The sequence below is a fragment of the Ixodes scapularis genome, unplaced genomic scaffold (genome assembly GCF_016920785.2).
Source record: "Ixodes scapularis isolate PalLabHiFi unplaced genomic scaffold, ASM1692078v2 PGA_scaffold7__128_contigs__length_106722199, whole genome shotgun sequence".
NCBI lineage: Eukaryota > Metazoa > Arthropoda > Arachnida > Ixodida > Ixodidae > Ixodes > Ixodes scapularis.
This window is the reverse complement of record NW_024609882.1, coordinates 95,896,139-95,919,604: the sequence shown is the minus strand read 5'-3', so window position 1 is coordinate 95,919,604 and position 23,466 is coordinate 95,896,139. Positions and strand designations below refer to the sequence as shown.

The window sequence follows — 23,466 nt, the reverse complement described above, 5'->3', positions numbered from 1 at the left end:
AAAAAAAAAAAAAAAAACTTCAGGGACGCAGGAACGGCCGAAATTTTGGGTTAACATGTCTTGTCTCGTCTTGGTCTTTTATGTCGCTTTCCCTTTATCTTTTTAACTTACCAGTACTGCACATCGTCGGGCCTGAACTTCGTCACCAAAAGTTCGGAACGTTCCGAAACACTCCAAAACCAAACTTCGGCTGTTTCGTCCCGTCACTATACTCCGTTTCACCTTACGTCCGAGCGCAGCGGATGCTTCGAGCCATCGGAGCCAATCCAAGGCCGTGTGAGTGTCACGTGACTTGGGAGAACGTGAACAGGGACGCGCGGAAACCACTGAAACCCCTGCTAAGCCGCTGCTGGGACCGATCCGGACGTGTCCCTGCAGGGGCTTATGCATAAAAAAGAAACTTGCCATCGAATGACGAATAAACCATGGAGAAGGGGAACAAAGGGGACAAAGGACAAACACAAATTTTAGGTGACTGGTGCGCGACCGAAAAAATCTGCTTCTTCATCGTACAAAAGACAATCAAACAGATTCGAACGCTAGTCACCTCGAGATCCTTGCTTCGAATGCCACGTGGCATTGAGTTCAAGGAGAAAACTTGGCAAGGAGCATTCCAAGCACGGATATTGCGGCGACTGGTATTTGCAGACCGTCTTTTGTAGGATGTATGAACAGTGTGGACCCCGAGCAGTGTTCCCCTTCTCCAGGGATTAATTTCGTCATTCTTGTCCAGCCCGCTTGCATCTTTGCATTTAATTACCGTCAATTCCACTGCTTGTTCATAAACTTTTGTCGTTGTTAAGACGTTTGTTTAACCTAAGGATTACACCAGGGTCAGAAGTCCGGCGCGACGCGGCCGCAGCTTTGGCGTGGCGTCTAAGTCCCTGGATGAAAAAAGAGGAAGCGGGATGGGAGTTTCACCGAACTTTCTAGCCCGCTCCGCGACACAAATTCGAGGTGCGAGGTCAGAATTCGCCTCCGGCGCACCAGAAGGGACCAGGCTGCGGAGCGGTGTGCTACCAATGCTGCGCATTCCGCAAATTAAATGATGAAGCTTGGGTTAAGCTTTTCCGGGTCCTTGCAGCGCTGGCCAGCTGGGTTCCGTGGTAATATAATATGGACCAGTTTGGCGCTTGTGGGTGGTGTGAAACAATTGAAGCACATAGGACGTGAGGGCGTTTCCACTACCGATTCGGCGTAAGGACACCATGTGTGCTCACCGGAGGACTCCGCCAGGGATCGGAAACTGCTCCGGAGTCCAGAAAGAAGCGAGACGGTGTCTCCATTTTTGTTTGAGGCGCATCTCATCATCAGGATCGCAGGCGGTGTCATCGGCGAAAAAGTCAGGACGCGGCGGCAGCGAGAGGTAGGTGGGAGACTGCGAGGAGGGGGGAGGTTGAGGCTTATTCATCTCCTCCATAGCGGCTCCCTGGGCCCGCTCGTTACCTGCGACGCCCGCGTGCCCTGGTATCCAGCGGATACATGTGTGGATGGCGTAGTTCCGGTATAGGCTGAGGGCAGTCTTGAAGATGCCCGAGACTGTAGGGCTGTGTGTCAAGTGTTGCTTCTAAGGGCACGACGACGAGTGCCGTTGCGGGGGGCGAGGTGGGGCGCCTCACGCGCGTGGAATTGGTGAGTCCGGAGCGCGAGGAGCACAGCACGGGCCTCTGCAAGATCTGGAGAGGATGGCGAGTTGTAGGGCTTCGTGCACACGAAGGGGGAATCGGGGGACGTCTTGTGTGGGCGAGAGAAAACTGCAGATGGCAGGCCGCGTCGGTATAAACTAGAGTGTTGGAAGAATCCCGAGGAAGAATCCAGAATCCTGAAGTGTTGTCGAACGTAATGCTCATCTCTTCGATATGGCGTTTGCGATTCGTGTTGAGAGGATGCGGACTGGATTGTTGTGTAATGTCGATCAGTTTCCAGGGTGGCTTGGGAGGGTGGGGGGGTCTTTGTCGGCGGAGACGGCGACTTTGAGGTAGCGCGCTACCACGCTGTCTTGAGGCACCCTCTGGGTGTCTTTGAGATCGATGAAGTGAAGGCATTTCCGAACTTCGGCGCTGCTCGTGACACGAGGAAGTCCCAGGATGGTGCGGCGCCCCCTGTTGCAAAGGGTACTGAGCTTATTCCAATGTGTGCGCTTGAAGCGATAAAAACGGGCCGCGTAGACGACTTTCAATACGAAGATTGAGGTGACAAGGGGATTTGCAGTGCGTTCACCTGCGCCACCGAGCCGGTGCGAGATGCGCCGGATTAGGTGGAGGCCTTTTTTTCAGGTTTTGGTGATTGCCTTGACCCATTCTGTCGTGACGTGTGGGTCAGCCAAAGTGGACACTTAAGATCTTGATGCTGGATGCTTTTCCCACGGGTTGATTGTCGAACTTTAGGCTGAGGCTGAGGTTCGCATGTCCCTTGCCGAAGACCGTATACATGGTCTTCTCTGGTGACGGTGCGAGCCCGACATGGTCCAGATAATTGTTGATGGTGTCTAGACCCCGTTGGAGCACGATTCGTTGGGTAGAGTGGCTGCCGTTGCAAGTCCAAATAGTAATGTCGTCGGCATAAGCCGAGGCGCGGAAGTGTGGGATTCTTGTCCAGAGAAGGGGGACCACGACGATGTTAAACAGCGTCAGGCAGAGTACCGCGCCTTGGGGCACGCCGACGTGGTTCAGCCTCGTGCTACTACCCACCGCATCGGGGCCGTGTCCTAACTAAGTACTGGCGGCCATGAAGGATGCAGCACACAAATTCGAGCTGTTTGCCGTCGAGGCCCTGCTCGTACATGGAGGACACGATCGGTGCGTGGGGAACGGAGTCAATGGCTTTTTGAATATCCACCGTGACAAGGGCACGCAGCTGTGTGCTAATGACGTGGCGCTCGACGACATCTTTCTAAATCGTTGCCAGGCTGTCGTGTGAACTGAGATTTTTACGAAAACCCATTTGTGTGGGGTGGAATATCTTGAGCTGTTCTGCCTGCCACTGAAAGCGGGCGAGGACAATACATTCCATGAGCTTGCCCATGGTGGATGTGAGCAATATGGGCGACTGGGCTGATATTGCCGTTGTGGTTGTTTCTACCATCTGCTATTTCTACTTCTGCGATGGGGGCCGGGGGCGGGGGGGGGGGGGGGGGTGGCTTCGCTTCGTAGGTCGCTAAGCTCTGGGGCTGAAAACCGGTTGGATGTGGCGACCAGTGGCGCAAATTCCCCGATGGAAACGTTACCTCCGACAGCGGTTTTGAACTCTTAAATTCGGGGCCTGCTTTGGGATGGTGATGTGCAGGCGGTGGCACGTCGGGCCTTGCTCCCTCTGCGGTGGCCTTCACGAGGTGCGCCGAGTTCTGCGGTGGTAGTTCGTGCCGTCCGTTGAGTGCGCTCTTGGAGCTGCTGGTCAACCTCACGCTTGACCGGAAACTTGGGGTCGGTGGCGAGGTGCGTTGTGACGCGGCAGTTAGTGCAGTACGTGCGTTCACAGACGTGGTAATTGTTCACAATACAGCCACAGTCAGGGCACCTTGGTGGTCCGGTGCAGACATGCTCTTTGTGGCCCAGGCCGTGGCAACGCCGACAAGCCACGGTTGTAGGAGAGTAGGACGTAACGTGGATGATTACGTCGTAGTAAAGGATAGTTCTCGGGGGTCGATGTCCTTAAAACGCTACCAAGGCTAGACCGATCTTACCGAGTGGCCTGGCGTTAATTATTGCGTGTGAGTTGTCTCGGAAAGCTCAGAGCAACGTTTCGAAGGTGCCTTCAGGATTGATTTTGTGCGCAACGCCACGGATGGTGTCTCCGATCTTGGCTTCGTGAATGACAACGTCAACCGCCCGGTCGGGGGCAATGAGGGTGTGCATAACGAGGAGCTGGTCAGCGTGCGTGCGGTTTCGTGCCGTAACGGAGATGGTGTTAGTGGCTTTACCTATTGGGAGGTACGGAGTGTCTTTCGTGTCACAGGCTGAGGCATGTGGATCTAACGTGGCGTAGAAACCGCTCTGGATCGTGCAGACAGGTATACGAGTAAGGTCATACCTGTCCCGAGAATGGAATTCGATCAGAAATTTGGGTCTTTCGTTGGTGGCAGAGTCTGGGTGGCCTGGTGAAGACAAGAGCGAGAGCGCTGTGCCGAAGAAGTGCCGTAGCTGCTGCGGTTTGTGCTTGCGGTAGCACGCCGTTTGCCAGCCTACGTTATCGTCGTCAGCATCGCCGTCTTTTCTGTCCGGGCGAGAGGTGGCTTTTGACTTAGAGGCTGTGGGGCTAGGCGTCACTTGAGACACGACGAGCGGGGGCGACTCACACGAAACGGTGTGGCGATCTGCGGTGTTCGGAGTGGCAGAAGGAAGATCGACCTGCTCTATTTCGGTGTCAGCACTCTCGTCCCCGCCGGCTTCTCGCTGAGTTGTAGCGAGGCTGGATCCACTCGGGTGTCTTGCGTGCTTCGAGGTAGGTTTATGGCTTCGGTACGGGGCTCGGATTTCTTTCGTCAAACAGTACCTCGGATGACAAGAGACTCGACCGCTGAAGTCATGGCTATCGTCGATGGCGAGTCCGTAAAGAAGCCCAGAGGGGTGAATTTGAGGTAGATATAGTTACAATGATGAGATCTTTCTCTTCTAATCCGGCATGCTGCGGCGCGGTTAAAAGCAGGTGCGAGACCACCGTGGGCATGGCCATGCCGTCAGCGAGCACACAGGGCGCTAGGCCTACCACGAGGCCTAGCTCCCTTCGTCGCCGGGGACGAGCAAGAAGTAGAGGTAAGTCAGAGACGCAAAACTCACTCGGTCACAAAATGTGGCCATTTGATCCGGTGGCCCTCCTGGATGTACCGAATGTTGAACGGTGTCGCAATCGGTTCCGGAGAGGCAAGTCGGGCGATCCAATGGCGAAGCTCGACGCGAGACGTCCGCTCAGCTCGGTCGATTGGACATTAATCTGTTCATAAACAAAGGAGACTTACCCTGATTTCATACGGGTTGTCGCTGTAGTCGACCAGTTGGCACAACCAGCTGTATCTCCGCTTGGTTATGCAGTACAATATCTGAAAAGGGAACGGAACCACGAGTACTTCTATAGTTTTTCACTTCACTTTCCATTACTGGCCGAATAGAATAATGCCACAAAATGAATGTCAATAGAATTTCCAGAATCTATTTTAATATACAGAGGAGGTGCGTTCATATCTGGTAAGGGATAGCCTATGGCATGGTGTTACTTTTGGGACATTTCGAATTCTTGCTTGGAAGCGAAAGTTAAGATAGATCAATTTTTAATAAAAAAAATGACGCGTTTGTTTCTTTTATATAATATAACTGTATACGAAGAGGTGATAAACGGGAGGGAGAAAAGTATGCGACCAAGTGGCCTACCAATATGCACTTCCTACCTCTAGCTGACCGAGTATTAGTTAAAAAATCTAGAAAATTATTTTTAGTTGGCAGAACGTGACTTTTTGATAGCAGTTTTTTTCATCAGATCAGATCAGGTCAGATTTATTTTCCTCAAAGGTATCCCAATTGGGATACATTACATGAGGGGGTGGGGGTAAATACACCATTCAATGCACAATATTAAAAGGTAAACAGCAAAACACACAAAGAACATTCTTTGATCACACTTTACAAATGATAATTTCAAATATCGCGAAATTTATTAGTATTAGTTTCATGGATGATGTGAGCGGGTAAAAAATTCCAGTCGGCAATAGCAAATAAAAGGGGGCAATTTTGAAGTTTGTTAATTCTGGAGAAGAGAGGCTGAATTTTTAGTAGATAATCGCAGCGCTTTGAAATGTAAGATAGATCTTGGAGATATAGGCTACGAAATTCCGATGATGAGTAGTAGATGCCACGAAGGAAAGCAAGACGGGCTAGTTTGGTTCTAACGGTTAGAGGCTTTCAACTCCAGGTTGGTTTTAATAATAGTGACACTTGAGGTTCGTGGATAGTCATGCATGATGTAGCGCGATGCCTTGTTTTGAACAGGTTCGAGCTTGTTAAGAAGGCGTGCTTGATGAGGCCACCAGATGATGTTGGCGTATCCGAGTTTGGATGGCGAAACTGCTTTTTAGGTGGTTAGTTTGACTGTCTGAGATGAGCGGAATGGTTGCGTTTGATGTATCCCAGTGATTTACATGCACTTGCAATGGTGTTATTGATGTGATCGTTCCAGGTGAGGTCCTCTGAAAAAATTACTCCTAAGTACTTGTATGTTCGAACTTTTTCTATGCCTTCGTGGTTAATAGAATAATTCCTTTGCGTGGAAGAAGGCTGACTGGCAAATGTTATAAATCTTGTTTTGTTAGTGTTCAATCTCAGTTTTCATCTGCTTCACCAAAATGCAATCATGTTGAGGTAAACTCTTAAGACATGGTTCACACATATCTGTAGGTTGATTCAGGTGCACGGTGCCGTATATATAGTATACGGCGAGCGTCTTCAAAATATTATCTTTGGCGTATCTGAATGTTAGTAGGAGCACGCCACTAAAAAGGCAAGATAAAAAAGGCCGGGAATGCGCGATCACGAGACGGTCAAGCGCGCACCGTCATTGATTGAGGTCGGAGGAGAACAAAAGCACAAGGGCGCATCTCGGGGGTAAGCAAACTCACGAGGTGCGCAATTCAAGAGCGGACCAACTTTCACACCGTATATATCCGCACACTGCGCGCGTCGCAGCTGAGAGATCAAGTTCTCTCTTTGGTTGAAACCGGCCTCACCAGATGACTCTTTGATGATGGGCAGCCTGTCGCGGGCCCGGTTTCCTATGCTTTTCCATGGGAGACATGCTTGTTTTTAAAGTCATTCTTTAGGTGTGCCGCTTTATATTCAACTCGGCACTTGCGCTGCGCGTGTTACTTAGACGCTGCTTCGTCATTGACCATATAGTTTCGTGCCTCAACGGCGGCAAGAACAGTTTTATGAACGCACTGAAGCGCAGATATATCTAGCTCGGTGTTCAACACTCTTGGAAATAGGGGGTGTACACGGGTATTGCCCTTGTCCCATATGTAACTCCCCAAAACTACATTTGGACGTTCAGTTCACTGACGTCGAGCTAGCGATACCTACTTTTACGAGCGGCTTGATAGCTGTTGGATATAACCTATTAAATGACTAATGTGCGCATGAAAGTCTAGAAAAAACAAACAACACTGGGGTGTTTTAGCAGGGCCAAAAATAATATGATTGTCTTACTGTAGCCTTCAACACGTACATTAGCTATTTTAATAAGTTGTATCGGTCTACTATCAAGCCGCTCTTGAAAGTTGGTATCTTCGGTTCGACGTCTGTGGACTGAACGTCGAATTGTTGTTTCGGGGTGTTACATTTGGGACAAAAGCTGTACCCCTACACACCCCCCATTTCTTAGAGCGTCCGTCGAGGGCACGCTGTAAGATGTGTAGTATTCACTGATCGCCATTTTTGAGGGCGATTTAAGAGCGCATACTCAAAACGAGCTCACATCAATAGCCTGCTAGGACCGGCAATCTTGATGGTGAGGAATGCACGTTGCAAAATAACTTTGGAATCTCGCCGTCAGCACGCGCTCAGTAGCCACGCCCGCAGCTGTGGCCGCCAGTGAACACTACCTATATACCCTTAAAGGGTATATAAGTAGTGTAGGTAGCGCCAAGGTTTACCCTTAAAGGGGTACAAAAACGAAAGTTTTTCACTTTTATTTCTTTGTTTATACCCCTGTCAGACGGGTTAGTTTAGTGTCACTACAAGCGAGTGCACTTCAACCCGTCGAAACACACTCCAAGTGTGTTGGTGCTACACGGGAAAACTTAGTATCACTCCAAAATGATGGCAATAACGATGGGTAAGTAATGGGCACGCAACATATTACAGTGCATACGCATTTTTTCATAAATAACTTCGTCGTCTTATTAGAAACACGTTACCGCACATTGTTGCGCTAAGTCACGAGTTTGAATCTTAATTTAAATCCAATTTGATCATTACGATCAGCCATTTCAAGCCAGTGATACATGTCCGCACGACTGTACGATACTCTGTTTTACCTTATGATGTACCGCAGGAAAGGCTACAAGCGCGAGCTCCTTGCTCTAGGGCACATCTCGGCGGCACAAGCTCTCGTGCGTTAAGAGTAGCTCCCAACGCTATGATCTCGCGCATCTAACCTTCGCTGCGGCACAACATGAGGTGAAACGGAGTATAGATTGAAACGAGCAGAAGTAGGGATTGAACCCAGGATTCCTGTGTTCTGCAGCGCGAGCTTTCGCTTCGCGTGCTCCGAGCTGGTGTGCGCGAGCCCACTCGGCCACTCGCCACTCGTGACAATGAAACATCATGCATGGAGTCTGTGGAGGACGAGCTGGAGGGCGATATCCGCGATGTTGGAGAGTCGAAGCGCGTGGTTGGGGCACTTTTCTCCGTGAGAGCCCAACGCCTTTCAGATAAGAGGCAGCTGGACCTGGATGCCGACTCACAGGCAAGAATTTCAAGTGACATCGATCAGCAGCTGCCGGCCAATGCCTTCACCATAGCCGCTCTAATGACCGACAACCTACCCGTGATTATTCGAGAACGGTGGACTTTCCAGAGGAACGAACGGTGGTTCGAAGACACATTGCCCCATTTGGGCGAGTTCTATTTCAAGCAAGCCTTTCGCGTCTCTCCTGCCACCTTCAGATTCCTGGTGGAGTCTTGCAGGTGCCTCCTGGCCGTCGCTGGCCGTCGCGCAGGGGCCAAGGTTGAAAACTAGATTAGCCGCTTGTTTTTCTACAATGCACTACTTTCCTGCCAACAGGAAACAAGTGCGCATCTAATATTACTCCTATCAAAATAATACTAATTTTACGCAGCGTTAATTTCTTCTATTATTTTAACTCCTTGAACACTGCTATCGAGATTACACACTTGGTCTACCGGAGCGAGCGTAGTGTGCTCCCCGAACTCACTTCATTGGAAGTGTGTTCTTCGGGCAGGGATGGGGGATTGAGCTCAGGATCACTGGGTTCTTCTCCAGCGCGAGCTTTCTCTCCACGTACTTCGATCAGGTGGGCGCTTGCCAACTCGGCCACCGATACCCCTTAATAAAGACACGTTAAAAAAATTTGACGTTTACAATTCTCTGTAATGCCGAATTGGAGCGCAGATCTTGAGGAGGGAGGAAGGGTACGAAGGGGAGGGTATACCAGCTGCTCCCTCTCCGTACCCTCCCATCCTCCTCTCCTGTTCCCATCCCACTTAGCGTAAACATTTCGCTAAATGTTCCGCTAAATTTAGCCGGGAAAATTTCCCGCTGAATTGACGTGTGACGTCACATGACACGTCATCTGAAATTTTAAGTGTGACGTCACGTGACGTCACACGGGTAAAAATTGTCTTCTAAATTTAGCTGAAAAATTTTCCGCCAAACTAGCAAAATCTTTTACCGCAATATTTAGCGGGAAAATTTTACCCTCGTGACGTCACACGTGACGTCGCGAGTGATGTAATTTTGGGAACAGCCCTTAATGCAACGCGCGGTTACGCCGACGCCGCTCAACACAGAAACGGGTGCCTAGGAGCTGTGCTCTAAAACAACGTTACATTAATGAACGATTTTTATGGAAATTGGTTGATTCTGATCGATCATTGCAAGCCAAGATAAAGAACGAAGCATATCCAACTTTGGCGTTCGGCTTCGTTCCACGGAAGTCTAAGAGGAGGCCCCTGACGCTGCCTAATCAAATCATAATTATCGTGTTGTCTCGAATAGTTACATGCTGAAACAAAAGTAGGTTTTATCATTCTCTGCTAACCAAGATAGCCATGAATGACTGACTTTGTCGTCGTCTTTTATCAATTGAGCGCTCCGCTAATCTTGATTCAGATCAGCCTAAACTCCAAGTCCACCCCACTATTTTTTTTTTTTTTTTTGCAATGCCACTTTTTTACATGTCGTCTCTTTCACGAATTTATTTTTCTTTATAAAATAAAACTTACGCAACGCTTTTGGTATCTGTGTTGATATGTTTTACTGTTGAAACACTCCTACTGATTCCACGCGCTCGATCGAGCGAAGTGAGTTCGTCAAACTCACTCCAAGCGAAGTGCGTTCCTCAGGAAGGAGCCGTGTGGCACACTACAGAAATGACACTAAGCGCGAAGTGCACTCGCTTGTAGTGACACTAAACTAGCCCGTCTGACAGGGGTATTAGTTGTGGTCCATGTACCGGCCGCCCGGAAACACTAGCCAAGACTAGTGTTTCTGGGCTGCAGGCATAGAAGTCACGGAAACTAATTTTAAGATGAATCGACAGATTTCAAAATTGCGTTTGGTGGCTGTCTGTAAGGCTCAGTTGGAACGCCGTCACGTCATGAGTTCCTAAGAAGCAGCGCCAGTTCTTGAAAGTATGGCTCTCTCGTGGAGTATACTTATTCCTAAATATGGGTTTGCGGAGAACGGTCATAAGCTGAGAATGCAGCCAAAGCTAAAAGCGCGAAATAGCCCGCGCTTTCATGTCGCGCGCTCTCCCTTCGGCGCCTGACGCCTTTACGAAATTCACAAAATTATTTTATTCTATATCCAGGTGAAATAAAGGTGGCGGCCTTGTTGAGTATCTACGCGCTGGATTGCGCGGCTCCGACTTGCCTCCCCGGCGATGTATAGGTTGAGTCCAGCCACGGAGAAGTTGTAGATGACCAGGAAGGGCTTGAGCTGGAAGGGCTGCCTGGACGCCATCAGCCGGGGCCCGTACCGAACCACGGCCAGATAAGCGGCGATGATGAGCAGCATCGGCAGCGGAGACTTGACCAGCAGCCAGTCCTCGGTCCGCCTGTCTGCGAGGGAGTCGCGCTTTTCAAGGCCTCGACTGGCCTTGCACGTTCACCCAGTGTGCGCCTAGGCAATACCACCTAGAAGACAAGGCCTGCGCATGACGTTTCGTTAGTAGATCCCCGACCCGCCCCAAGCGGCAAACACGCCGAAGCTTGACGAGAGTAGGGGCCGCGTCGCAACTACGTCGCATTCACTTGCGGCCGCAGCTGTGTGCGTGGCTGCTGAGCTCGAGCTGATAGCGAGCTTCCAGTGCATTTGCGACGTGCACGCGAACGCTCCCTCGGCCAGGAGCGCGAGCTAGCACGCGCTCCTGGATTTGAGACGCGCATTTCTAGCGCGCGCGCTCGTTCTGCGGTAGAACGCTTCGAAGCAGCTACCCGAGGTATAAACAGCGCCCTCGAAAATGGCGTCCAGTGACAGCGTCCAGCGTCCAACGAAGGGCTTTTCAGCCCTTCGCGCAGCAGTAAGGCAATTTCGCTCATGCATTTGACGCTCCACGTGAACGTCTAACTTCACCGTATGCTATTTGCAAGAGACACTCGGCGTGAGCATCTGTTTCATTATCTGTTACACAAACCACTGAAGCAGGCGATGGAGCAGACGATGTAGCAGACGATGTTGCTCATCCGGGCCAGCTAGGGGGCGCTGAGGGGATCTACTAGTGATGACGTTTAGAGGAGGAAACGCGCAGGCCTTGTGTTCTAGGTGGTATTGGCCTAGGGCAGGCTGACTGGAACGCGTCTTCGACCGCTCCGTCTGACGTTCTAAATGAAGAGAAACTAGGAGAGAAGAGACTATGATATCACGCAGAAACGTCAAAGGACAGTGGATATGCGGTGACTTTAGGTAGACGAAAAGGCTAGCTGCCTTTGTCTCTACGCCATGTTCGAATGCGTTCGGATGCCGGCTTTTGGCATCCGAACGCGCGACGCTGCACGAGGAGCAGACAATGCTCTTTGTTCCTTCTCGCTGAAGGGAGGCAGTGAGAAATGTAGATGGCCCCTACCTACAATCAGAGATCGGCACTCTGAGCTTTCACCTCCTCCTTTCCCTTAATGTGTCTCCGTAAAGGCTTTCTACGTTGAAGCTTCGTCTTTCCACGATGGACATTATACACACGTGCTTTCTCTGGTTTTTGAAACGAGCAAGACTACTTTATCGGATTACATTAAAATTTGCGCGTCTTACAAGATTTTACTAATAGAAATAGACGTGGTTTCTATCAAATTAAAATTTATTCAACTGACGTTTCGTGGCCAATTTGATGTCTAAGCTAGGCCGCGATGTTGGCGTCCGTCCCAGCCTTTACTCCCGAGTCATCCAAGGGCGCTGACTTGGTCGTGGCCGCCATTCTGTCCTCTTCTCCCATCTCCCGGCACCTCCTTGCATCGTATCCCTCGGTCGGCCGAAGGGCCGACGTGCTGTTTGGGTGGTCCTGCACCATGTCGCGTGTCGGCCCTCGCTGCCTGAGGAATCTTCTGAGAATGCCGTCTGGGAGACGTACTGGTCGAGAGGAATGTAGCCTTTGGCCGCTACGGCTGTCGGCCACATCGCCACAAACAAATGGTTAGCTTTTTGCTCAATATTACCTACTCCATGTGGCTGGTGGTTTTGGTCGATTCGGTCTTAAAGGGATACTTCAACGAAATTTGAAATATACCCTTCGTGTTCAGAGATAGGCTGAATATGATCCACAATATCCGTAATGAATCGCGCGTTTGTATTTTGAGACTTATGGCTGTAATTTTTGTTATAAACGGCCCACTCTGGCAAGCGCTCGGAGAGAGCCATCGGAGAGCACATGACATCCGGCGCAATCGTAAAGTAGATTGTCTCGCGACGAGCAAAGCTGCGGCGAGGCTTACGTCAACAGGATGTCTTACCCGTTCCAGCCACCGAAGCGGCCGAAGAACGCCGGCGATCGGGCCACCGCAACTAACCCCAAAGCTGCTTTTGTACGAATTTTGAGTGACGGGTTAATCATCTATGATCTTGTAGATGGGCAATAGCGACGTCTGCAACATATAAAAGAAAGTCCTGTTGAGAGGGGAGTTGTTTCCTCCCCTCCTTTCTCGTAGTGGCCGGAGGTGAGACAGGCATCGTCACCACCTGTTCAAATGAGGCTTAAGCAACATCCACCAGGTGCCCTTTGCTAATTGTTCAATTCGTTTTAAAATTTATTTTCGTGTCCTTTACAACGAGAGATTGGTGGGCCTAATGTGATACCGCTTACTTGAACACGAATACACCAAGAAATAAACGCCGAAATTTGGTTGTAGTATCCCTTTAAAGGGGTACTGGCGTTTTCTGCATAGCCCCTATTTGCCTGAAAGTTTGCTGAACACACCAGCAGACATATCGCTGAAATAGTAACCCAAGTATTGGGTAAAAATATTTTTTTCTCGAAGTTCTTGAATTTACAATTTTGGTCCTCACCGTGTTTTCAAACTGAAAGTCTCTACTGGCAACAATGAAAAAGTGACGTCCGGAGAAGGCAGGGGTTCACTCTTTGGACTGTAGACTTTGTTCCCAACTGAGTAAAGCAGTTTCTTGGTGCATAAAGAATGCTTTGGAAGCTCGCTCCTGCACCCGCGCAGCAGCACGAAAGAAACGCTCGGTTTGAGCAGCTAAAGAAATGCCGGAGTGCTTCTTTAAAAGTTGGGAGCTATTCGCGACTGCAGGAAAATGAAAGGCTTCTATGGGAAACACACAAAACTTAACGAAACAGGTCCGTTCACGATTTCTGCTCCTCCCTTGTGGCTTCCATGATTATACGTTGTTGATGGCTGCTGTGATGGAACAGTGGTTTCGGTGACTCTGTTGTTACTGTCGTTTAAGCGTGTTGCCCAGGTCGCTCTCAACGTAACCTAGGGCCGCTATCGCGTGAACCAGACGTTCTGCCTTTATCAACGTTCATCGGCACCGCGGCCCTTCCATCCCTTCCCGGAGAAGGTCAGCCTCTGGAAGCTCACTTACGCCATTACATTGCGACAGATTTGAAACGTAGTAAATGAAAATCGGGGCTACCCATCTGGAGTCAAATGCTTGCCTGCTGAATTCGCGAGCGTTGCGCATTGAGCGGATACATGGCACGGGATGACCTGTCTAAGACCGCCATATTTGTCTGAAAGGGGTTACCCCACATGTCGCTGGAGTCGGAAATAGTCGGAGACAGGCGAACAGCTCAAGGGAAAGTCGTCCGATCATAGTAGAAAAACCCAGAGACAAGGAGCTAAAGGACAGAACAACACCGTCTCAAAACCAGCATGCCACGCATTTCATTAGACACAGTCTTCCCTCTTCTCTTCACATCCCCTGGTCATCAGCAGACGCCCCATTTGAAGGCATCGAGCAAAATAACACATGCACGTTTGCAGACTTAAGCGTCCGGTGAATACATAACCACTAGACCAACAAAAACCGGACGCTTAAGACTGCAGACGTGCACGTGTTATTTTGCTTGATACCTTCAAATGGGGCGTCTGCTGATGACCAGGGGATGTGAAGAAAAGAGGGAAGACTGAGTCTAATGAAATGCGTGGCATGCTGGTTTTGAGACGGTGTTGTTCTGTCCTTTAGCTCCTTGTCTCTGGGTTTCTTTACTGATTCGTCACCAGCTCGCCTGTGTCTTTACTCTAATTGCTTTAAAGTCCTCCCACACCTTTTCATTTTAGCAGAGCGAACGCTGGTGGACGCCTCTTCTCTGGAGTTTGCTTTGCTAAAGCGGAAAGAGGAGGGAGGAGTTTTCCCTGAACTCTCCACCTGTCACCGACTATAGTCGGGCCTCGGCGGCCTCACTCGACGATCTACCAGCTATTCAGCTACAGATTCAGTTTGAAGACAAAAGTAGTGAACTGGCCAGCTGTTGAATGTTAAATTATGCATAAGATGCAGCTTGACGACTATGCTTCGGTAGACAGTCGAATACTACACTCAAAAGGCACGTTATCATGCAGGAAAAACATCATTAGCTCGATTTTCGTGACGCGGAAAGAATCGATAGCGTCCATTGTTTCCACGGCGACTTGCATGACTCGCACCGCTCGTCACACTGGTTGGACGGTCGTCAGCTTAGCTCAGCCTAACGTTCGTGCTATCCGTGCTGCCTGCGGCAGCGGCCGTTCGACAGTCGGACCGCCGATATCTGGAGATTCCGTCGCATAAAGGAGCGGCGATCCGTCGTTCCGTAAGGTCTAAACCTATTGACGGTTCGTAGTCCGGTCGAACAGTTTTGACCCGCATATGCTACGGGTGTAGGGTGGTCACATTTTTAAGGATTTCCTCGTCATCTCCCAGAGGAGAGCACGATACGGTGCAAAAGCTCGCAAGGACGCGTCAACCACTGCAGCGCACCATTGATGCACATTGCAGCTGTGTATGTACTGGCGCTGATTTGTCTGGCTCACCACGCGGGCCGGGTTCTCTGAAACTGATGCGACTATGATTACGAAGAAAAATAGAGGTTCTCAAAATGTGTCGGAGCACGCATGAACTACTTGGACGTCGTGAGATCACGTGACGCGGCTAGGGTTACGTGCCGTACAAAAGTGGAAAAGAACTCACCGGCAAAGGATATACACCATAGGTAGGTGTGGTAGAACCCCGTCAGGGGCCACACCAACACGGCCAAGGCCGACTGCACCAGGCTCATGGTGCCCCTGTCAGCCGAGGGAGGGCGCTGAGGGAAAGACAAGAAATATCACGCCCTGCGTTAATCTTGATTCGCGCAACTGAACACTTTAACGATTGCCTAAAACGTTCAATAGCTTAATTATGCTAATAACAGAATTGAGTCTGTGCGGGTGGCTAATAGCGAGTAACCACATGTTCTATCCTGAAAAATTAACTGCGCTTCGTGAAACGCTCAGTCTCTACACGAACATAGCGCTGTCGGTTGGGACAAGATGCCAAAGGTTCTGAACTAACCGTTATCTAAATCAAAAGTTCAAACCGATTTTCAGAAATTTTCAGTAAGGAAGTGGCGGCTAACAAAGCCTCCGAACACACGAGACGAGTGGCGTCTGCTTCCGGAACGCGTCCAATTTCCTATATGAGAATTTCCGAAAACTGACAACCACTTTTCAATCAACCTATGGAAAGGTTTGAACCCTTGACATCTCCCCTTAGAGCTACCAATTATGTGTGTGTGTAAGGGGAGAGCGGTAGCGTTCGGCAATGCGTAGTTTATTTTTCCTTCGAGGAAAAACGCGTTTTTGTCCCCCCGCCGAAAATTATATTAAAATTGCTATTGTTTGTCTCATCAATAAACTCTACCAAAAAGCTACTAATATCTCCTTCCTGAAGGCAGACTGTGAGGAAATGAGAACGGCAGAGGGCTTCATTCATCTCGCGTGCTTCTGACATTCTACAACGCTTCCGTGTCTCGTGCGTCTCTAGCGCGCACGCGCAGCCAAAACACAGTGCAAAGCACGGACCGTGGGCTGTATACGGCCGTTCGAAAGACACACTCTGCCGTTCTTATTCTGGCAGTGACTATAAGAGACCTTCAGATTGAACCACCGACGGCAAAAGTTTAAGGCCCGGTGCAACAACTTATGCGTTCGTCGATTCAGCAGTCCCACTAGGAATTCCAGATTGAAAGAAGCTTCCCAATAGACCGACCTCACTAAACGTTCTACGCATGCGTGACGCCGCCATAACTGTAATTCACAGGAATTCGGTGCCAATGCACGAGACAGCTCGCGCCGCCTCGTGCACTGCTCGCCCAAACCATAGCATCCTGTATGCTGACAAAGCCTAGCAGATCGCTAGGAGAAGCGCCGAAAGGGAAAAGGTGGAGCGGGAGACAACGGATGAGCAGAGCTGCTTATTGGGATGAGAGGAGAGTCACGTGACTGAAGCCCCGCTGCGGCGAGACGCCGAAACACACTACTCCCGAGCGAACAAGTGTTTCCGGTCCTCGTGGCTGCGAAAGCTGTGGGCTGACCTCCAGGTTCTCCGAGAAACGGCTCTTTGATGTTCCGTGCTACCAGATCCTCGCGCTCCAGATATGCGACCGGGCGCTCAATGGCTCCGTCGTCGAACTGCCAGGCTTTGTGAGTATAGAGGAGACTATGCTCAAACCTCCAGCGCGGTTGTCGCGTGTGCATAAACACAACAGATCCCACTAAGCGTGGCGGCAGCGGTTGCGCAATGAAGATAGCCGTGAAATCACTCTATTCCGTCGTAGAGGTTGGTGACACTGCATTCTCTCGGCAATCATTGAGCTCATGTTTTCTTGAGCGATTTGTTTTATTGATACTGTGACTTTGTAGGTTATGCTTTCTTTGTGTGCGTGTGTATTAACTGTAGAGTTTTTTTCCGACGTTCATTTTGTACGTTAATTACTAATTTTATCTTTCGTTGGAATAATGTAGGACATTTGGCTTTTTAATAGTTTTTGCTGCTTTTTTAGGTTAGTGAGAATGAATAGAGAGTGCATTGTAGTTTGTCTGCTCTTTTGCGCTGTGAAGTGTAAGTCCTGGGATAGCTGGCTGTGCACTGAGCACAGGTACTCGGGGAAAAATGAAATGGGCACAGAGAAGCGTGTGGCTCGCGGTACATGCTGCGCCGCCTGGAAGTGAGCCTAGGGGTGGGGGTGCGTGGCCGACTCCGATGTGTTTACGCCCTTCGCTGGGCGCTTTCCAAGCTTCAGCATTGCGCCTCTTATCCTCTGTTTCACACTTAGTGTGCAACACTGTCAAAGCTTGTGGCGCGAGCGCGCGGCTTCATCATAGGTGTTGTTTGCGCGAAAACGCGTGCAAATGATCAACAAGATCAAGCCCCATGCTTGCGCCATTAGCTTTGACAGCGTTCCACACTAAGTAAAACAGAGTATTGGGGAGGAGGACAGACCGTGACGCCCCGAGCGGTTAACTTTAGAACTATGCGGATGGGGACAACAAATACAATGGACCAGCGCTCGGCCGACATAACCGAACGCGGTGTCAGCGTTTCTGCTGGAGTTCGTGTTCCTCGGGGGGAGGGGGGGGGGGGGGGTCTTTTTTGTTATTACTCCAACCTGCATGAACAATGCAGCATGGACGGTGCCTAGCTCAGCACAAAAGCTGAAGAGGGTCAAGCTCGCATTCTCTGACGACTGCTTTCGGTATAGATGCCGCAATTAACGTCACTTCGTCGATTGTTAGTAGTTTTTGCATTACACTATGACCCACTCTCTATTGTAGAGGATGACATGGACATGCCCATAAGGCCTGCGGGCATGTGCACAGGCCTTGTGTTGAGTAAACACCGAGGTAATAATATTGATTTGCATGCAGAAATCTGATACTGGGTGGCGTGCACGGCTGTGCAGAAAGGTTAAAACCCGTACCCGAGTGCGCCTGTCAGCCCGCCACCCAGGATTTGAAAAAAAAAAAAAAAAAAAACACGCACACGCACACATATACCAAATTTCTACACAGGGCCGCAACCAAAAATGTTTTAAAAGAAAAATGAGGGTGAAATGAAGAGTGTAAGTTGACTCCCTCGTGTATACCTATAAGAACACACACACAAACACACACTACAATGAATGAAGACCCTCTATCCTGAGAAAAGTTGCGCCATTCATTGTTGTGGAAATGCTCGAGACACGTGGCGCGCGCCAATTCTGGGAAGAACATGGCGTCTAAAATTTAGCTCAGTGCAGCGCTGTGTCGCCATGATCATCCTTAGTGCCACTAAATAAGCTATCATCCTAAGGGCTGCGCATTGCACGTGCCTCGTGCAACGACTTACCTTGCGCTAATTTTGAAACTTGTTGGGGCTTTAACAACAAACAACAAACAGAGCCGTTTATAGACAATTGCAAGCATGGCGCCACAAGTGGTGCCCCATGCGTGCAAGTGCGTGCAACGCGCGGGTGAACGTAGCTTTGGCAAGCTCGTAATCGCACGGGCGTGCCTGCTCGAGGAGAGACATGGCGGCGGCCAGTCGCCCAGCTTGCAATCGTCTATATATCAGAGCCTAGTGCCACTAAATAAGCTACGCTTCAGAGTAACGACACTTGGCCATATTGTGGCTTAAAATCATGGCTCCCAGTTATCTGAAGCTCTATCTGAAATCACAAGAAACGCTTTTCCGTCTTCCACAAATGTTTAAACAGTTCGCAACAGAGCAAATCAATATTACAAGAGCTTTCTAACACCGAATATAACGCTGAGGAAGTCGCACTTCTGAAACAAGACGAACGGCAGTTGCGTCTGCTCTGCACAAGCGCCAAAATGGCGGCGCCCACAACAATGTCGGGGAACGGAGTGCCGATACTCTAAGCGCAGCTCATTTAGTGGCTCTAGCAGAGCCGTTTATAAACGGCTCTGACAACAAACGGTTCAAAGCGCCCCCTATAGTTAGATCTCCTGCCCAATAGTGCTCTGAAAGCTATCACCGCTATCACTGCTTGCTCGGCGCCTGCGGCGGGAGGAAACTCGCCGCTATTGGGCGACGTGCGCGATCGAAAGCGTCGCTGTGGTCGGCCTGCCACGATTGGCCGAATGCTGACAATGACGTCAGCAAAGGATTTCTTATCGACGGAAGGAAGAGGAAGGTAAGAACTTCAATTTTGACGGTGTTGGCAGCGTTGCTTTGAGAGCGCTATGATTTCAGGCTTCCACCATGCCCATTACAAACACCATCGAACTTGTGGTCCACGAGGTAATGACGTCACGAAAGGTAACCAAACGAGGGCGCCCCCGAAACATCTTGCCGCTAATACTCTGTTTCACCTTATGATGTACAGCAGGAAAGGCTACAAGCGCGAGCTTTTTGCTCTAGGGCACATTTCGGCGGCAGAAGCTCTCGTGCGTTAAGAGCAGCTCCCAGCGCTATGAGCTCGCGCTCCTAGCCTTCTCTGCGGTACAACATAAGGGGAAACGGAGTATAGACGCTTTACACACGCGCCAGATTGAGCCGCCATAGCCGCCCTTTTCTTGTCTTACCGAGATGCCGAGCCATTGAAGCGGGCATTGACGGGTCTTCACAAGGGCCTATTCTGGGCACAAGAGCACAGTAGCATCTAAAGTGGCAATAACCTGTCCTGCTGTGGTAATGATGAAGTGAAGCGGACGGAATAAGAGGGAACAAAAACTGAAGGTCAGTTATGGCGGCGCCCATGCACAGCTGCTGTAAAGCGTCTTATAGACGCTTTACAGCAGCTGTGCATGGGCGCCGCCATAACTGACCTTCAGTTGCTAAAGCGCACGCTCTTTCTTTTTCTTTCTTTTTTTTTTTTTGCGGAAAAAAAGGGGGGGGGGGGGTTAACCCAGCGCGCGCTTTAGCTGCTACTAGCGACGAGCTTCCTCGCGCCGACTCAATGAACGAGCAAAGGTAGCGGCTATAAAATGGGTTGATGGATCTCGATAGATCCATCTAGGGTGCCTCAATGACCTTCTGTTTAGAGTGATGCCACCCTTTGTAGTACCCGATGCCGACGGCACGCGCTCACGGGGAAAATGCAAAGAAATCGACGAAAACAAAATGTCGCCATAGCACAGTCAGCGCCACAGACGCGTGCAGGGACACGCTCTTTCACGCGCTTCTGAACAAAAAATAAATGTAAAAGTGGGAACAAAATGGCCAGATGTCTCCACCCTAAGCAAAGCGCACATGAAGGCACCCTAGATCCATCAAGCCATACCCCGCGGCTGCCCTGGGGAGAGTGGTAAGAAGCTTCAACTGCCCGCACCCTCCCCTTCTCCCTTTTGTAAGAACTCTATGGTTCACAGCTTTCCCCACTGCTACAAAAACGCAACCCCTCTTTCCTCTAAGATGCGCTCTGGCCCAAACTGGAAACTCGAACAGTGACTTGTGTCGTGACCCGAAAGACCTCCCCGATGAACTTTGACGTGATAAGAGGTGAGATTCCCTCTGTCAATGGTCCGGGATTGGAGGGGAAAACTGGGATCACATTTTTTCAAGACCATTGACCCTGTGCGCTGGCCAAACTTAACTGTAAAATGCCATCTTATTAATTTTTTTATGGCATTGGTACATCTAAATTTGTAGTTTATCGGATAAATCCAAATACACGAAAATTTTACCAGCGGGTGTTTTTCGAAGTTTTTCGGATTTATCCGAAAACATGGAGCCTTGCAAATAGCCTATAACAGTTTACGATCAACGAATATGACTCACGATGGAGCATTTCCACGCCAACGGCGGTCTGAACGGCCCTAGGATGCGAGGCCGGAAAGATGCGTAGGAGAGGAGGTTAAGCTAGCAATAAGTCCGCTGCCCGCACTTTCATGTCTCGCTTAAAGGGACAGTGCAACAGTTTTAATGTTGAAAGAATTGCCAGTTTGCATTTTTTCTACTGTTTATACAAGCCAAAGTGACCAAAAACGCGTCACCTTTCCCCGAAAAACTGCTATCCTGCTCCGAAATCGCAAGGCAAAAAACTAGTCATGTGCGAATAGTGGATTTTGAGTTCGAAGCGAATTCGAAACGAGTAGTGATTTTGGCCGAATATTTTCGATTCGAATATCGAATAGTTTCTTACGCCTTTCAGTACCATTCCATAATGCTTAGACGAAAACCCAGCTTAACTTGTAAAGGTTATTTGAATTTTCAATTTCTAAGCTAAGCTTAATCTTACTATATTTATGAATTGTGACCTCACAAGGTCTCGTGTCTATGGATGGCATGTAGACGAAGGATTTGACATAAAATGAATCCTATAGAGATGGCCAACTACACCAATGGTGTGAATTTACAAACCTTGATATATAAAATACCCTTTTTTTAATCTCAAGTTAAAAATGAATGAATCGCGCATGATGAACACATTTTGTAAAAGCATCTCTGCCTAACATAGTATACTCTTGCATAAAAGTAATTTTGAAACTCATACTACAATGTAGATATACACATTCACAAAGTTTCCATTTATTTTCAAATACAATCGGCACGGGTGCACCATCCCGCTTTGAATGTATGCTTTTCTTCCGAGCACGCAATTAAGATATTGTTTATCGCAGCGAGTTACCCCGTTAAGTGCGCTTCTTACCGAGCACCATTGTAATGCGGAGAAGCAACACCCGCGAAGCTCACTTTCGCGGGTTTTGCTTCTCCGCAGTGTACCGGTGCTTGGTAAAAAGCGCACTCAACGGGGCTAACCCGCAGTAATCGACACTTCGAAGAACGCGAATAGTGCAGTTCTTTTCGAAGCGAATATCGAATAGTGTATTATTCAAAACTACTATTCGAAATTTCGATTATTCGCACCACCCTACAAAAAATGAATTATTTGCCGATCTGCAGCCGCCTGTGATGGCTACGGGAACTAAAATGACGTCGTATCTGGGGGTACGCTGAAGTGAACAAACCGTGTCCCCCTCCGCTGCTACACTCGCCGTCAGCCCCGTGGCGAACCGCCCTTTGTGTCCATCGCTCGCCGCGACCTTCGACGAGGCTAATCCTTTGAAAGTCCACAATCGCGGAGGAAGCGGCTGGGGTCTCTGAAGAGAGGGCCCAAGGGGAAACCACGTGAACCCCCAGAGACGTCACTCGAAAGTCTTCATGGAGAGTTGAGAGGCACTTCGACCTTCAATTTGTTTCGTTTTTTTTTCCTTTTTTTTAGTAAGAACTAGCGCTCGCCAGAAAATACGGTTTTCTGCTTTTCGTTTCATGGCTGACGCAGATTAATTTCCGCAATTCATTGACCAAACTCTGAAAATCGTTGCACTGCCCCTTTAAAGGGGGGATGCAACGATGGTCAGTTGCAATGTTTTTCACTTAACACGAGTTTACTGACCCTAGTTGGGCCCAGGTATACTTGCACGCAACGCCATTGACCCGAAAACCTCTTTGTTGCCGTTTAATTTCAAGAATGAGAGTGAGCGTTTTCGTTCAGTCTCTCCTTCGTAAAACTTGATGACGTCTCGTGGGGGTCGCAGTGTCGGCATAGTCCCCCCGGGACGATATTTGAATGCGGCTTATAAATTGAATCCGAGAACTCTGTGAGCACTCGATTGTGGCTTGTGGTAATCAATAGCTCGACAAGCATTCGGGTAATGGCTCGTGTCCAATCACGGCAATGACGACAATAGCCGAACCCTGACAATGTCTGGAGCTCAGCGCGAGTCCTGTGCTTCGCCAACCCCAGCGCTTGGCTTTGATCAACATTGAGGGTATTTGAGTCACTACATGAGCTACGCTTAGAGTATCGGCACTGTGTTCCCCGGTGTTGTTGTGGGCGCCGCCCTCTTGGATCGTGTGGAGAGCAGACGCAACCGCCGATCGTCATGATGGAAACGTGCGATTTCCTCAGCATCATATTCGGTGTTAGGAAGCTCACGTAATATTTCTTTGCTCTGTCGCAAATTGTATAAACATTCGTGAAGAGCGGCAATGCGTTTCCTGTGATTTCAGGTAAAGCTTCAAATAACTGCTAACCATAATTTTAAGGCAGAATATAGCCAAGTGTCGTTACTTTGAAGCGTAGCTTATTTAGTGGTACTAAACGGAATATAATGGGCTCCAGATATGTTTTTTTTTTTTTAGTTTACGGCCACAGAAGAAACAACGGCAGTACTTAATTCGAGCAAAATGTCTCGTAAGTCCCGGGACACAAAGATGATTTGGATTAGGGGCAGAATCCATTTTCCCATGGCAGATGCTGTCTGCTACTCAATTTCAGCTTCGTCGGTTGGATTTTTCTAATTGTTGTTGCGTATATCTTTA

The 23,466-nt window shown here is 49.3% G+C and overlaps 1 protein-coding gene across 1 annotated transcript in view; it reads right to left on the bottom strand.

Moving 5' to 3' along the window:
• The window catches only part of LOC8033168 (elongation of very long chain fatty acids protein 4), a 134,701-nt gene that overhangs the window by 28,370 nt on the left and 82,865 nt on the right, over window positions 1-23,466 (bottom strand). The window contains exons 3-5 of the mRNA XM_029989713.3: window positions 15,349-15,463; window positions 10,600-10,787; window positions 4,955-5,035 (exon numbers count right to left, since the gene is read on the bottom strand). Coding sequence (XP_029845573.1) covers window positions 4,955-5,035; window positions 10,600-10,787; window positions 15,349-15,436 — 357 coding nt within the window. The 5' untranslated portion in view covers window positions 15,437-15,463. The remainder of the gene's footprint in view (window positions 1-4,954; window positions 5,036-10,599; window positions 10,788-15,348; window positions 15,464-23,466) is intronic.